At 46.6% G+C, this 13,582-nt stretch overlaps 1 protein-coding gene across 1 annotated transcript in view; it reads left to right on the top strand.

Moving 5' to 3' along the window:
• LOC139377191 (AT-rich interactive domain-containing protein 4B-like) overlaps positions 1-13,582 on the top strand; it is a 186,776-nt gene that overhangs the window by 107,564 nt on the left and 65,630 nt on the right. The window contains exon 16 of the mRNA XM_071120192.1: positions 5,724-5,944. Coding sequence (XP_070976293.1) covers positions 5,724-5,944 — 221 coding nt within the window. The remainder of the gene's footprint in view (positions 1-5,723; positions 5,945-13,582) is intronic.

The following is a 13,582-nucleotide window of genomic DNA, read 5'->3' as shown; positions in this document are numbered from 1 at the left end:
CCCATAATGACATCACAATACCCCATAATGACATCACAATACCCCATAATGACATCACTACACCCCATAATGACATCACTACACCCCATAATGACATCACAGTACCCCATAATGACATCACAGTACCCCATAATGACATCACAGTACCCCATAATGACATCACAGTACCCCATAATGACATCACAATACCCCATAATGACATCACAGTACCCCATATTGACATCACAATACCCCATGATGACATCACAGTACCCCATAATGACATCACAATACCCCATAATGACATCACAATACCCCATAATGACATCACAGTACCCCATAATGACATCACTATACCCCATAATGACATCACAGTACCCCATAATGACATCACTATACCCCATAATGACAAAGCGAAAACAGGGCTTTAGAAAGTTTACCAAATGTATTTAAAATAAAAAACGGATACCTTATTTACATACATATTCAAACCCGTTGCTATGAGACTCGAAATTGAGCTCGGGTGCATCCTGTTTCCATTGATCATCGTTGAGATGTTTCTACAACTTGATTGACGTCCACCTGTGGTAAATTCAATTGATTGGACATGATTTGGAAAGGCACACTCCTGTCTATATAAAGGTCTCACAGTAGTCAGTGCATGTCAGAGCAAAAACCAAGCCATGAGGTCGAAGGAATTGTCCGTAGAGCACCGAGACAGGATTCTGTTTGCACAGATCTGGGGAAGGGTACCAAAACATTTCTGCAGCATTGAAGGTCCCCAAGAACACAGTGACCTCCATCATTCTTAAATGGAAGAAGTTCGGAACCACTAACACTCTTCCCAAAGCTGGCCAGCCTGGCCAAACTGAGCAATCGGGGGAGAAGTGCCTTGGTCAGGGAGGTGACCAAGAATCCAATGGTCACTCTGACAGAGCTCCAGAGTTCCTCTGTGGAGATGGGACAACCTTCCAGAAGGACAACCATCTCTGTAGCACTCCACCAATCAGGCCTTAATGGTAGTTGGCAGACGGAAGCCACTCCTCAGTAAAAGGCACATGACAGCCCACTTGGAGTTTGCCAAAAAGCACCTAAAGGACTCTCAGACTATGAGAATCAAGATTATCTGGTCAGATGAAACCAATATTGAACTCTTTGGCCTGAATGCCAAGTGGTACGTATGGAGGAAACCTGGCACGATCCCTACGGCGGTGAAGTATGGTGGTGGCAGCATGTGGGGACCTCGGCCACTCGAGCCACAGCATTTCACCCCGCTATCATCTAGAAGGCGGATGGAAACCCTGGACTGGGTTAATGAGCGGTTTCCTTCCTCTCCGGAAACTGAGTTAGTAAGGACGCCTGTATCTTTGTAGTGACTGGGTGTAATGATTCTCCGTCCAAAGTGTAATTAATAACTTCACCATGATCAAAGGGATGTTCAACGTCTGCTTTTTTTTTTACCCATCTACTAATAGGTGCCTTTCTTTGTGAGGCATTGGAAAACCTCCCCGGTGTCTGTTGTTGAATCTGTTTGAAATTCAGTGATGAGGTAGTCATTACAATAATCATGTTAAACATTAAGCAACTTATTATGTGACTTGTTAAGCAAATTTGTGACCCATTTCAGGAAACCAGGCATGTGTCACAAGTCACAGGAGAGCCATTTAAAAAAATAAAAAAAATTACTTTCATGTGCCTTAATGACAAACGTGTATACCATCTGTAAATATGAATACATTTGTTAAATTATGATCCTAGTTGGTTAAGCCACAGAAAAAGTCAGCAACCTTCCCACTAGCCATGATTTCCTGAGATAATGAGTGGGCTGGACATGCCGAAAGAGGAGTTCAGATTGGCCTGCCATATAGAGGGCTTCTGTCTATTTGAGCTGGTCAGTCTGTTGGTAATCCTGTCGAAAACTGATTTTTAAAACATGTATAATGTAGTGGAGCTGCATAAGTGTTGATCTCCACTTTCTGGAGGATCGAGTTTTGAAACCAGTGTAATTAGAGTAAAGATGGCTAAAGAGATGAAGAATTAGAGCTAAAGAGATGGAGCTAAAGAGATGGAGAATTAGAGCTAAAGAGATGGAGAATTAGAGCTAAAGAGATGGAGAATTAGAGTAAAGAGAAAACACCTGTCTCCGGAATACATCTTCAAACTTAGGGCATCCGTGACAGGGAGACGCACCCACCATGTAAGATAGCTAGCTACATTTTCAGATATGACACGTTTCTAATTTTGACAGAAGTTTAATTTCAAGCTAAAGTGTATTGTTAGCTAGCTGACGGTAGCTGGCTGGCTCCATAGCTAACATTTAGTGTATGACAGCTGTGTCTGTCTGGAGCTCACTGGTGCAGGAAACTCTTAGGGCCCAGAATATTTTATACAATGTTTTAAGTTTCTTGCAGAAAGACCAAATGTAGCCAATGTGATTTATAGAATATTTATTTTTATCAGGATATTTTCTACCTGCAGACTGCAATGTTTTTATTTGTTGTCTTTATGTAGGCTATTTTTACATAGTTGGCAGTGGCAATAGATGACATGACAAATGATTTTGAGATGCAAAGATGTTATTATAAATGAAAACCAGAACAGTAGATGTTAAGATACATTGTCACTTGACAAGAAACATGGTGCAGACCCTTGGTGTAGTCTATTACCGGCAAGCTTTGTGAGCATAACGGCAGAATCTGTAAAGGCATTCGCAGTGGAAGGTCTGGTGGGGGTACAGTTTATTTTTATTTTCTTCTTGATTTCATGTTTGTCTTATTTCATCAAACAGTGTGCTTAAAGCATCTGACAAACGCAATGCGTATAGTTGATTTTATTAAAACACAGAGGGGGTGTCTATAGAGGGGGTGTCAAAGTAAGATGGCACTAACACTCATGGAAGCTCTGCTTCTATCTCCTAAGACACGACAGACATGGAAGCTCTGCTTCTATCTCCTAAGACACGACAGACATGGAAGCTCTGCTTCTATCTCCTAAGACACGACAGACATGGAAGCTCTGCTTCTATCTCCTAAGACACGACAGACATGGAAGCTCTGCTTCTATCTCCTAAGACACGACAGACATGGAAGCTCTGCTTCTATCTCCTAAGACACGACAGACATGGAAGCTCTGCTTCTATCTCCTAAGACACGACAGACATGGAAGCTCTGCTTCTATCTCCTAAGACACGACAGACATGGAAGCTCTGCTTCTATCTCCTATGACACGACAGACATGGAAGCTCTGCTTCTATCTCCTAAGACACGACAGACAAGAAAGCTCTGCTTCTATCTCCTAAGACACGACAGACATGGAAGCTCTGCTACTAGCTCCTAAAACATCAAATACACATATTTAGCAGATGTAATTGTGGGTTTAGCGAAATACTTGTATTCCTATGTCCAACAGTGCAGTAGTATCTAACAATCCACAACAGTACACACAACCTAAAAGTAAAATAATGGGACGGTATGCAAATTGAAGTGAGTCTAGGGGGTCAGGTAAGGTAGAGGTGATATGATCCTTAACTAGCCTTTCAAATCACTTCATGATGACAGAAGTGAGTGCTACGGGGTCATTTAGTTCAGTTATCTTTGCCTTCTTGGGAACAGGAACAATGGTGGCCATCTTGAAGCATGTGGGGGACAGTAGACTGGGATAGGGAGAGATTGAATATGTCCGTAAACACTAAAGTAGAAACAACAACACGGTATACAGAAACTATGATGATAACTTAATAAGGCACTTACTTTGATAGGATGCACACATGTCCAAAGACATAAAATGAATGTATCCTTTAGTAATTTGGGCTTCATCTGATAGTGTGCCTTTTTGTTTTTTATCCAAATATGTGACTGACCGCCTCGATTTGGTCTTATGGCGCTAAATTTGAAATAGTGTTTTTTAAATTGGATAAAAGTAAATACTCAGAGCTAGAAAATGTTATGTCTGTATGTCATACACTACAGTTGAGGAGCATTGGGAAAGTAATTATGCTTTGAAAGTTAATAAACTTGTAACCTCACTTTTGAGAAAACGGCACTTGAATGTTTTGGTACCTAGTGAAGAGCTCTTCTTTGTCTACACCCATTCAGCATCGTTCCCACCCTCTTAAGCTTTAGCCCCACCCATCTCTTTAAGGAGTCACATGTGAGGCCATGTGCTAAACATTCACTATATCAAATAACATCTAGGTTTATTTGTCACACTCACAGGATACAGAAGGTGTAAACGGTACAGTGAAATGGTTACTAACATAGCAGCAATATCAAAAACAGAAAGTGTCCAGATACATTATTTGTATCATTGGATGGGTCTCTTTTGTCTAGACATGTACACATGTTCATGAAATACTATAGATGGCCATACCCCCCCCCCCCACCAGCCACATCTAGCTAGGTGGATGGGTCTCTTTTGTCTAGACATGTACACATGTTCATGAAATACTATAGATGGCCATACCCCCCCCCCCACCAGCCACATCTAGCTAGGTGGATGGGTCTCTTTTGTCTAGACATGTACACATGTTCATGAAATACTATAGATGGCCATAACCCCCCCCCCCCACCAGCCACATCTAGCTAGATGGATGGGTCACTATTGTCTAGACATGTACACATGTTCATGAAATACTATAGATGGCCATAACCCCCCCCCCCCCCCCCTCCCACCAGCCACATCTAGCTAGGTGGATGGGTCTCTTTTGTCTAGGCATAATCGATGATGGTAATCACCTCCAAATACACCTGGCTAACTTGATGGGTCATGGAATTATTTGACGAAGTGGAGTATTTTGTTTAGACATGCAGCTAGCTAGCTAAATAATGAACCATAATACCAACTCGTACTACTACCAACACAAACATTGCCATAGCTGTAGTATGACTCTGCAGGTAGCTAGCTAACATTAGGTTATAACTAGCAATGCAAATGGTTTTCTGATTTGAATAATATTACTACACAGATCATATACGTAACGTTAGCTAGCGAGCCTGCAAGTTAACATTTACTAGCTAACTAGCAGGACTTTAAATCTTTAAATTGTTCAACTCCGTTTGGAAGTATAATCCACTGTTTGAAGAGGCGTGCCAGAACGGGAATTCATTACGCGTATTCCAGCCACCTAAACAAACACTTTACAGATGAAATTCTCCAGAAATGAACCTGGCGAACCTAGGTCACAGACCCCCCAAGAGCGGCATTACTCTCCCCCTCGTGCGAACAGACACCCCTTTTCTCCCAATCAGCCCACATTATTTAAAGATACAGCATTTGACAGAGCATTCAATGAAAATAATAAACATTAAGTTCATAGACCAGACATACCCTTATTGTCAGTTGCCAAAACACATTCTTTACATACCATTTATGGTGTTTTAACCTTAGTTAGATGACCATGTATGTTTTTCACTTCAGATGGGCTTATATGTGTAACATTTGTTACGGGATGATTGTTAAACAGGATATGATGCAATAAGATGATTTATAAACAGGATATTATGTAATAAGATGATTGTTAAACAGGATATGATGTAATACGATTATTTATAAACAGGATATGATGTAATAAGATGATTGATAAACAGGATATTATGCAATAAGATGATTTATAAACTGGATATGATGTAATAAGATGATTGTTAAACAGGATATGATGTAATATGATTATTTATAAACAGGCTATGATGTAATAAGATGATTGATAAACAGAATATGTAGTAACAGCACCATGTCACCCCCCACAGGAGGAGAAGACTGAGCTGACCAAGGACAAACCTGAGACAGAACCTTTGAAGCCTGTGCAGCAGATGGCTGAAAGGGAAGGTGATGATGACAATGAGGAAGAAGATGATTATCACAAGCATGAGTCTGATGATGAAGACTGGCCTTCATTTGCTCGCCTCAGAGTGAAGCTGGAACCTTACGATGAGGAGCAGGAGGAAGGGAAGGAGGAGGACATCTCTGGGTAGGTGGTTCTCTCTCCCTGGGGCTGGGAAGGAGGAGGACATCTCTGGGTAGGTGGTCTCTCTCCCTGGGGCTGAGAAGGAGGAGGACATCTCTGGGTAGGTGGTTCTCTCTCTCTGGGGCTGGGAAGGAGGAGGACATCTCTGGGTAGGTGGTTCTCTCTCCGTGGGTCTGGGAAGGAGGAGGGCATCTCTGGGTGGGTGGTTCTTTCTCCCTGGGGCTGGGAAGGAGGAGGACATCTCTGGATCTGGGTAGGTGGTTCTCTCCCTGGGGCTGGGAAGGAGGAGGGCATCTCTGGGTAGGTGGTTCTCTCTCCCTGGGGCTGGGAAGGAAGAGGACATCTCTGGGTAGGTGGTTCTCTCTCCCTGGGGCTGGGAAGGAGGAGGACATCTCTGGGTAGGTGGTTCTCTCTTCCTGGGGCTGGGAAAGAGGAGGACCTCTCTGGCTCTGGGTAGGTGTTTCTCTATCCCTGGGGCTGGGAAGGAGGAGGACATCTCTGGGTAGGTGGTTCTCTCTCCCTGGGGCTGGGAAGGAAGAGGACATCTCTGGGTAGGTGGTTCTCTCTCCCTGGGGCTGGGAAAGAGGAGGACATCTCTGGGTAGGTGGTTCTCTCTCCCTGGGGCTGGGAAGGAGGAGGGCATCTCTGGGTAGGTGGTTCTCTCTCCCTGGGGCTGGGAAGGAGGAGGGCATCTCTGGGTAGGTGGTTCTCTCCCCTGGGGCTGGGTAGGAGGAGGGCATCTCTGGGTAGGTGGTTCTCTCTCCCTGGGGCTGGGAAGGAGGAGTGCATCTCTGGGTAGGTGGTTCTCTCCCCTGGGGCTGGGTAGGAGGAGGACATCTCTGGGTAGATGGTTCTCTCTCCCTGGGGCTGGGAAGGAGGAGGACATCTCTGGGTAGGTGGTTCTCTCTCTGGGGCTGGCAAGGAGGAGGACATCTCTGGGAAGGTGGTTCTCTCTCCCTGGGGCTGGGAAGGAGGAGGACATCTCTGGGTAGATGGTTCTCTCTCCCTGGGGCTGGGAAGGAGGAGGACATCTCTGGGTAGATGGTTCTCTCTCCCTGGGGCTGGGAAGGAGGAGGACATCTCTGGCTCTGGGTAGGTGGTTCTCTTTCCCTGGGGCTGGGAAGGAGGAGGACATCTCTGGGTAGGTGGTTCTCTCTCCCTGGGGATGGGAAGGAGGAGGACATCTCTGGGTAGGTGGTTCTCTCTCCCTGGGGATGGGAAGGAGGAGGACATCTCTGGGTAGGTGGTTCTCTCTCTATGGCTGGGGTATCAGGCAGTACGCTTGAGCGTTGCACAATTCTGGAAACTATCCTCAAATTCCTGACTTTTCTGTAAATCCTGGTTGGAGAATCCCCCGACCAGGATTTCTTGATAAACCTGGGGATTTCGGGCATGTTTCTGGAACCCTAGTGATGATATCGTAAGGATTTCTCTATTTGTGGAACTCTTCAGCTGATGGGGAATGATGCCCAATGTGTTCCAATAATAGGCCCATCTCATATCATTCAGTACTGGATTCATAAACTAAACGTCCAATGATTGTAGTACATTGACAATAATAATTGAGAGGTCCTAGAACTGAGCACTGATGAACACCTGATTTTAATTTGACCAAATAATGGTACACGTGGTACACACAAATAATGTGTCCGTACTCAGTATCTATGCAAAAAAATAGCACTTTACATTGAAATGTTCAAATATTAAAAAATTCACCCTTGATACTTATGTAGCCTTAAGTTAATGGCATAATACCTTAGGCAATCCCTGTCAGCTAAAGAGTTGTGTCTGAGTCTGCAAGCTGGCTTCATTGGGTGGTTGACCGTCTTTAACCACTGTTAACCTGCTGTAGACAGGCAGCTTCCCTCCTGGACCCTGGCTGAGCTCTGCTCTACTGCCCCTATATTACCCTGGCCGAGCTCTGCTCTACTGCCCCTCTATTACCCTGACTGAGCTCTACTCTACTATTCTACTGCCTCTCTACCCTCTATTGCCCTGGCTGAGCTCTACTCTACTGCCCCTCTATTACCCTGGCTGAGCTCTGCTCTACTGCCCCTCTATTGCCCTGGCCGAGCTCTGCTCTACTGCCCCTCTATTACCCTGACTGAGCTCTACTCTACTATTCTACTCCCTCTCTGCCCTCTATTGCCCTGGCTGAGCTCTGCTCTACTGCCCCTCTATTACCCTGGCTGAGCTCTGCTCTACTGCCCCTCTATTGCCCTGGCTGAGCTCTGCTCTACTGCCCCTCTATTACCCTGGCTGAGCTCTACTCTACTGCCCCTCTATTACCCTGGCTGAGCTCTGCTCTACTGCCCCTCTATTACCCTGGCTGAGCTCTACTCTACTGCCCCTCTATTACCCTGGCTGAGCTCTGCTCTACTGCCCCTCTATTACCCTGGCTGAGCTCTGCTCTACTGCCCCTCTATTACCCTGGCTGAGCTCTGCTCTACTGCCCCTCTATTACCCTGGCTGAGCTCTGCTCTACTGCCCCTCTATTACCCTGGCTGAGCTCTACTCTACTGCCCCTCTATTGCCCTGGCTGAGCTCTACTCTACTGCCCCTCTATTACCCTAGCTGAGCTCTACTCTACTGCCCCTCTATTGCCCTGGCTGAGCTCTACTCTACTGCCCCTCTACCCTCTATTGCCCTGGTTGAGCTCTACTCTACTATTCTACTGCCCCTCTACCCTCTATTGCCCCGTCTGTCCCTTCACAGCCTAGTCAACAGTCTGTCCCTTCACAACCTAGTCAACATTCTGTCCCCATCACAGCCTAGTCAACAGTCTGTCCCTTCACAGCCTAGTCAACAGTCTGTCCCCATCACAGCCTAGTCAACAGTCTGTCCCCATCACAGCCTAGTCAACAGTCTGTCCCTTCACAGCCTAGTCAACAGTCTGTCCCCATCACAGCCTAGTCAACAGCCTAGTCAACAGTCCATCACACACAGGTGGGTCTGTCCCGTCACAGCCTAGTCAACTATACTCAGTACATTTTAGGTCTCAGACCAAATGTCAATGCTGACTGACTAGCTAGCTAGCTAACTGACTGGCTAGCTGACTGATTGATTGACTAGCTAGCTGACTGACTGACTAGCTGACTGATTGATTGACTAGCTGACTGACTGATTGACTAGCTAGCTGACTGACTAGCTAGCTGACTGACTAGCTAGCTGACTGACTGATTGACTAGCTGACTGACTGATTGACTAGCTAGCTGACTGACTAGCTAGCTGACTGACTAGCTGACTGACTGACTAGCTGACTGACTGACTAGCTGACTGACTGACTAGCTGACTGACTGACTAGCTGACTGACTGACTAGCTAGCTGACTGACTAGCTAGCTGACTGACTAGCTAGCTGACTGACTGACTAGCTAGCTGACTGACTGACTGACTAGCTGGCTAGCCGACTGACTGACTAGCTAGCTGACTGACTGACTAGCTAGCTGACTGACTAGCTAGCTGACTGGCTAGCTAGCTGACTGGCTAGCTAACTGACTAGCTAGCTGACTGACTGACTAGCTAACTGACTAGCTAGCTGACTGACTGGCTAGCTAACTGACTAGCTAGCTGACTGACTGACTAGCTAGCTGTGTGAGGTTCTGTGTTATGCACTATAGCCCGTTACCATATCATATGTGATTGAATATTATTTGCTGTTGGCTTGTGTATGTGTTATGCAACATAGCTGACTTGAGACATTGTTAACAGTTTCAGGGCCATGGGCCTTTCTCATGATGGAATACAGAATAACATAAAAACGGACACATACAGAACGTAGTGTAGCAAACCACAGACTGTTTTTTGTTAGAACTCAAACTTAACAATAACAGAAACCAGATATGTGATAACGGTATCTAGGGAATGAGCGCATAGATACTCTACACAGCAACAGTTACATCTATCAACTGGAGCGCCCGGGGGCTGGTACCAGCTCGTACGACAACAATCAACGATAGGCTGGGTGAGTCTAAACCACGCCCACTCTCTACTCTGTGACAGCCCGGCTCAGAAGCAGGAATTACCTCTGTCAGAGTATATTATAATAATTTTGTCAGGTGACTCATTGTCATATTTATCCTGATACCAGATTCGAATTGACGCAACCCTAACAGCTGACTGACTACCTAGCTGACTGACTACCTAGCTGACTGACTACCTAGCTGACTGACTACCTAGCTGACTGACTACACTACCGTGCTTCTACACCTGCATTGCTTGCGGTTTGGGGTTTTAGGCTGGGTTTCTGTACAGCACTTTGAGATATCAGCTGATGTACGAAGGGCTATATAAAATAAATTTGATTTGATTTGACTACCTAGCTGACTGACTACCTAGCTGACTGACTACCTAGCTGACTGACTAGCTAGCTGACTGATTAGCTAGCTGACTGACTAGCTAGCTGACTGATTGACTAGCTGACTGACTGACTGACTAGCTAGCTGACTGACTGACTAGCTAGCTGACTGATTGACTAGCTAGCTGACTGACTGACTGACTAGCTAGCTGACTGACTGACTAGCTAGCTGACTGACTGACTAGCTAGTTGACTGACTAGCTAGTTGACTGACTAGCTAGTTGACTGACTGACTAGATAGCTGACTGACTAGCTAGCTGACTGACTGACTGACTAGCTAGCTGACTGACTGACTGACTAGTTAGCTGACTGACTAGCTAGCTGACTGACTAGCTAGCTGACTGACTGACTGACTAGTTAGCTGACTGACTAGCTAGCTGACTGACTGACTAGCTAGCTGACTGACTGACTAGCTAGCTGACTGGCTGACTAGCTAGCTGATTGACTGACTAGCTAGCTGACTGACTAGCTAGCTGACTAGCTGACTGACTGACTAGCTAGCTGACTGACTAGCTAGCTGACTGACTAGCTAGCTAGCTGACTGACTAGCTAGCTGACTGACTAGCAAGCTGACTGACTAGCAAGCTGACTGACTAGCAAGCTGACTGACTAGCAAGCTGACTGACTAGCTAGCTGACTAGCTAGCTGACTAGCTAGCTGACTGACTGACTAGCTAGCTGACTGACTAGCTAGCTGACTGAGCAGCCAAAGCCATGTGTCTGACTAAACAGCCCTGGACACAGAGAGTGAGAACCAGATACAGCACAGCATCAAAAAGGGTAGAGGCACTAGAGCACAGTGACATCACTAGAGGGGCACAGTGACATCACTAGAGGGGCACAGTGACATCACTAGAGGGGCACAGTGACATCACTAGAGGGGCACAGTGACATCACTAGAGGGGCACAGTGACATCACTAGAGGGGCACAGTGACATCACTAGAGGGGCACAGTAACGGCACAGCGGGTAGAGGGCCAGTAGAGTAGAGCTCAGCCAGGGAAATAGAGGGTAGAGGGGCAGTAGAATAGTAGAGTAGAGCTCAGCCAGGGCAATAGAGGGTAGAGGGGCAGTAGAGTAGTAGAGTAGAGATCAGCCAGAGCAATAGAGGGTAGAGGGGCAGTAGAATAGTAGAGTAGAGCTCAGCCAGGGCAATAGAGTGGCAGAGTAGAGCTCAGCCAGGGCAATAGAGGGTAGAGAGGCAGTAGAATAGAACTCAGCCAGGGCAATAGAGGGTAGAGGGGCAGTAGAAAAGAACTCAGCCAGGGCAATAGAGGGTAGAGGGGCAGTAGAAAAGAACTCAGCCAGGGCAATAGAGGGGCAGTAGAAAATAACTCAGCCAGGGCAATAGAGGGTAGAGGGGCAGTAGAAAAGAACTCAGCCAGGGCAATAGAGGGTAGAGGGGCAGTAGAAAATAACTCAGCCAGGGCAATAGAGGGTAGAGGGGCAGTAGAAAATAACTCAGCCAGGGCAATAGAGGGTAGAGGGGCAGTAGAAAAGAACTCAGCCAGGGCAATAGAGGGGCAGTAGAAAATAACTCAGCCAGGGCAATAGAAGGTAGAGGGGCAGTAGAAAAGAACTCAGCCAGGGCAATAGAGGGGCAGTAGAAAATAACTCAGCCAGGGCAATAGAAGGTAGAGGGGCAGTAGAAAAGAACTCAGCCAGGGCAATAGAGGGTAGAGGGGCAGTAGAAAAGAACTCAGCCAGGGCAATAGAGGGTAGAGGGGCAGTAGAAAAGAACTCAGCCAGGGCAATAGAGGGGCAGTAGAAAAGAACTTAGCCATGGCAATAGAGGGGCAGTAGAAAAGAACTCAGCCAGGGCAATAGAAGGTAGAGGGGCAGTAGAAAAGAACTCAGCCAGGGCAATAGAGGGTAGAGGGGCAGTAGAAAATAACTCAGCCAGGGCAATAGAGGGTAGAGGGGCAGTAGAAAAGAACTCAGCCAGGGCAATAGAGGGGCAGTAGAAAAGAACTCAGCCAGGGCAATAGAGGGGCAGTAGAAAATTACTCAGCCAGGGCAATAGAGGGTAGAGGGGCAGTAGAGTAGAGCTCAGCCAGGGCAATAGAGGGTAGAGAGGCAGTAGAGTAGAGCTCAGCCAGGGCAATAGAGGAGAGGGGCAGTAGAGTAGAGCTCAGCCAGGGCAATAGAGGGTAGAGGGGCAGTAGAATAGTAGAGTAGAGCTCAGCCAGGGCAGTAGAGTGGCAGTAGAGTAGAGCTCAGCCAGGGCAATAGAGGGTAGAGGGGCAGTAGAGTAGAGCTCAGCCAGGGCAATAGTGGGTAGAGGGGCAGTAGAGTAGAACTCAGCCAGGGCAATAGAGGGTAGAGGGGCAGTAGAATAGTAGAGTAGAGCTCAGCCAGGGCAATAGAGTGGCAGTAGTTTTGTTTGCTGCTAGGTTTGCAACTTCATTCAAACTGCAAACTGACACAGCAATGGTATCCATGCTTTCATCTGACTCTAGAGCTAGGGCTATAGAATGAGACCACAGATCTGGGACCAGGCTATAGAACGAGACCACAGATCTGGGACCAGGCTATAGAACGAGACCACAGATCTGGGACCAGGCTATATTAGGAGACCACAGATCTGGGACCAGGCTATAGAACGAGACCACAGATCTGGGACCAGGCTATAGAAGGAGACAACAGATCTGGGACCAGGCTGGTGAGGTTGTGTGAGCTAACCTGGATTTGGATATCTTGTTTGTACTTCCTGTCTCACGTTACTACTGTGTCTGCACTCTGCAACAGCCTCAAATTGCTGTGCCGCTTAGCTGTGCATTGCTGTGCCAACCTGCATAATCTGCCTCAGTGTCCTGAAACCCTTCCCACCACCCCTCCCCTCTCTCCAGCACTTACTTTGTACTATACCACCCCCTTGTGGCTGTCCTACCTACTACAACTCAACTAAAACCTCAGGTCAATGAGTGATGTTTATGTGGTGTGGATGAAGGGTTCAGTGGCCGAGATGTCGTGGAAGTCCACAGAGGACCAGAACAAGGCTAGATTATATATAGTTTTCATGAGGAAGTGTTTGTGGGATAGTAGTATTTATTTAATGCTCAATACTGTCGCCATTATGATCTCTGAAATTTTCTGTAAGAAATTCAGGAGGCTACAGGGTTATTTAGTAGTAGTGGCTTGGAGACTAGGGGGGTTATTTAGTAGTAGTGGCTTGGAGACTAGGGGGGTTATTTAGTAGTAGTGGCTTGGTGGCTACAGGGTTATTTAGTAGTAGTGGCTTGGAGGCTATGGGGGGTATTTAGTAGTAGTGGCTTGGAGACTAGGGGG

The sequence above is a fragment of the Oncorhynchus clarkii genome, chromosome 20 (assembly GCF_045791955.1).
Source record: "Oncorhynchus clarkii lewisi isolate Uvic-CL-2024 chromosome 20, UVic_Ocla_1.0, whole genome shotgun sequence".
NCBI classification, from domain to species: Eukaryota; Metazoa; Chordata; class Actinopteri; order Salmoniformes; family Salmonidae; genus Oncorhynchus; species Oncorhynchus clarkii.
The sequence above is the reverse complement of the archived record's forward strand: the minus strand, read 5'-3'. Positions and strand labels throughout refer to the sequence as shown.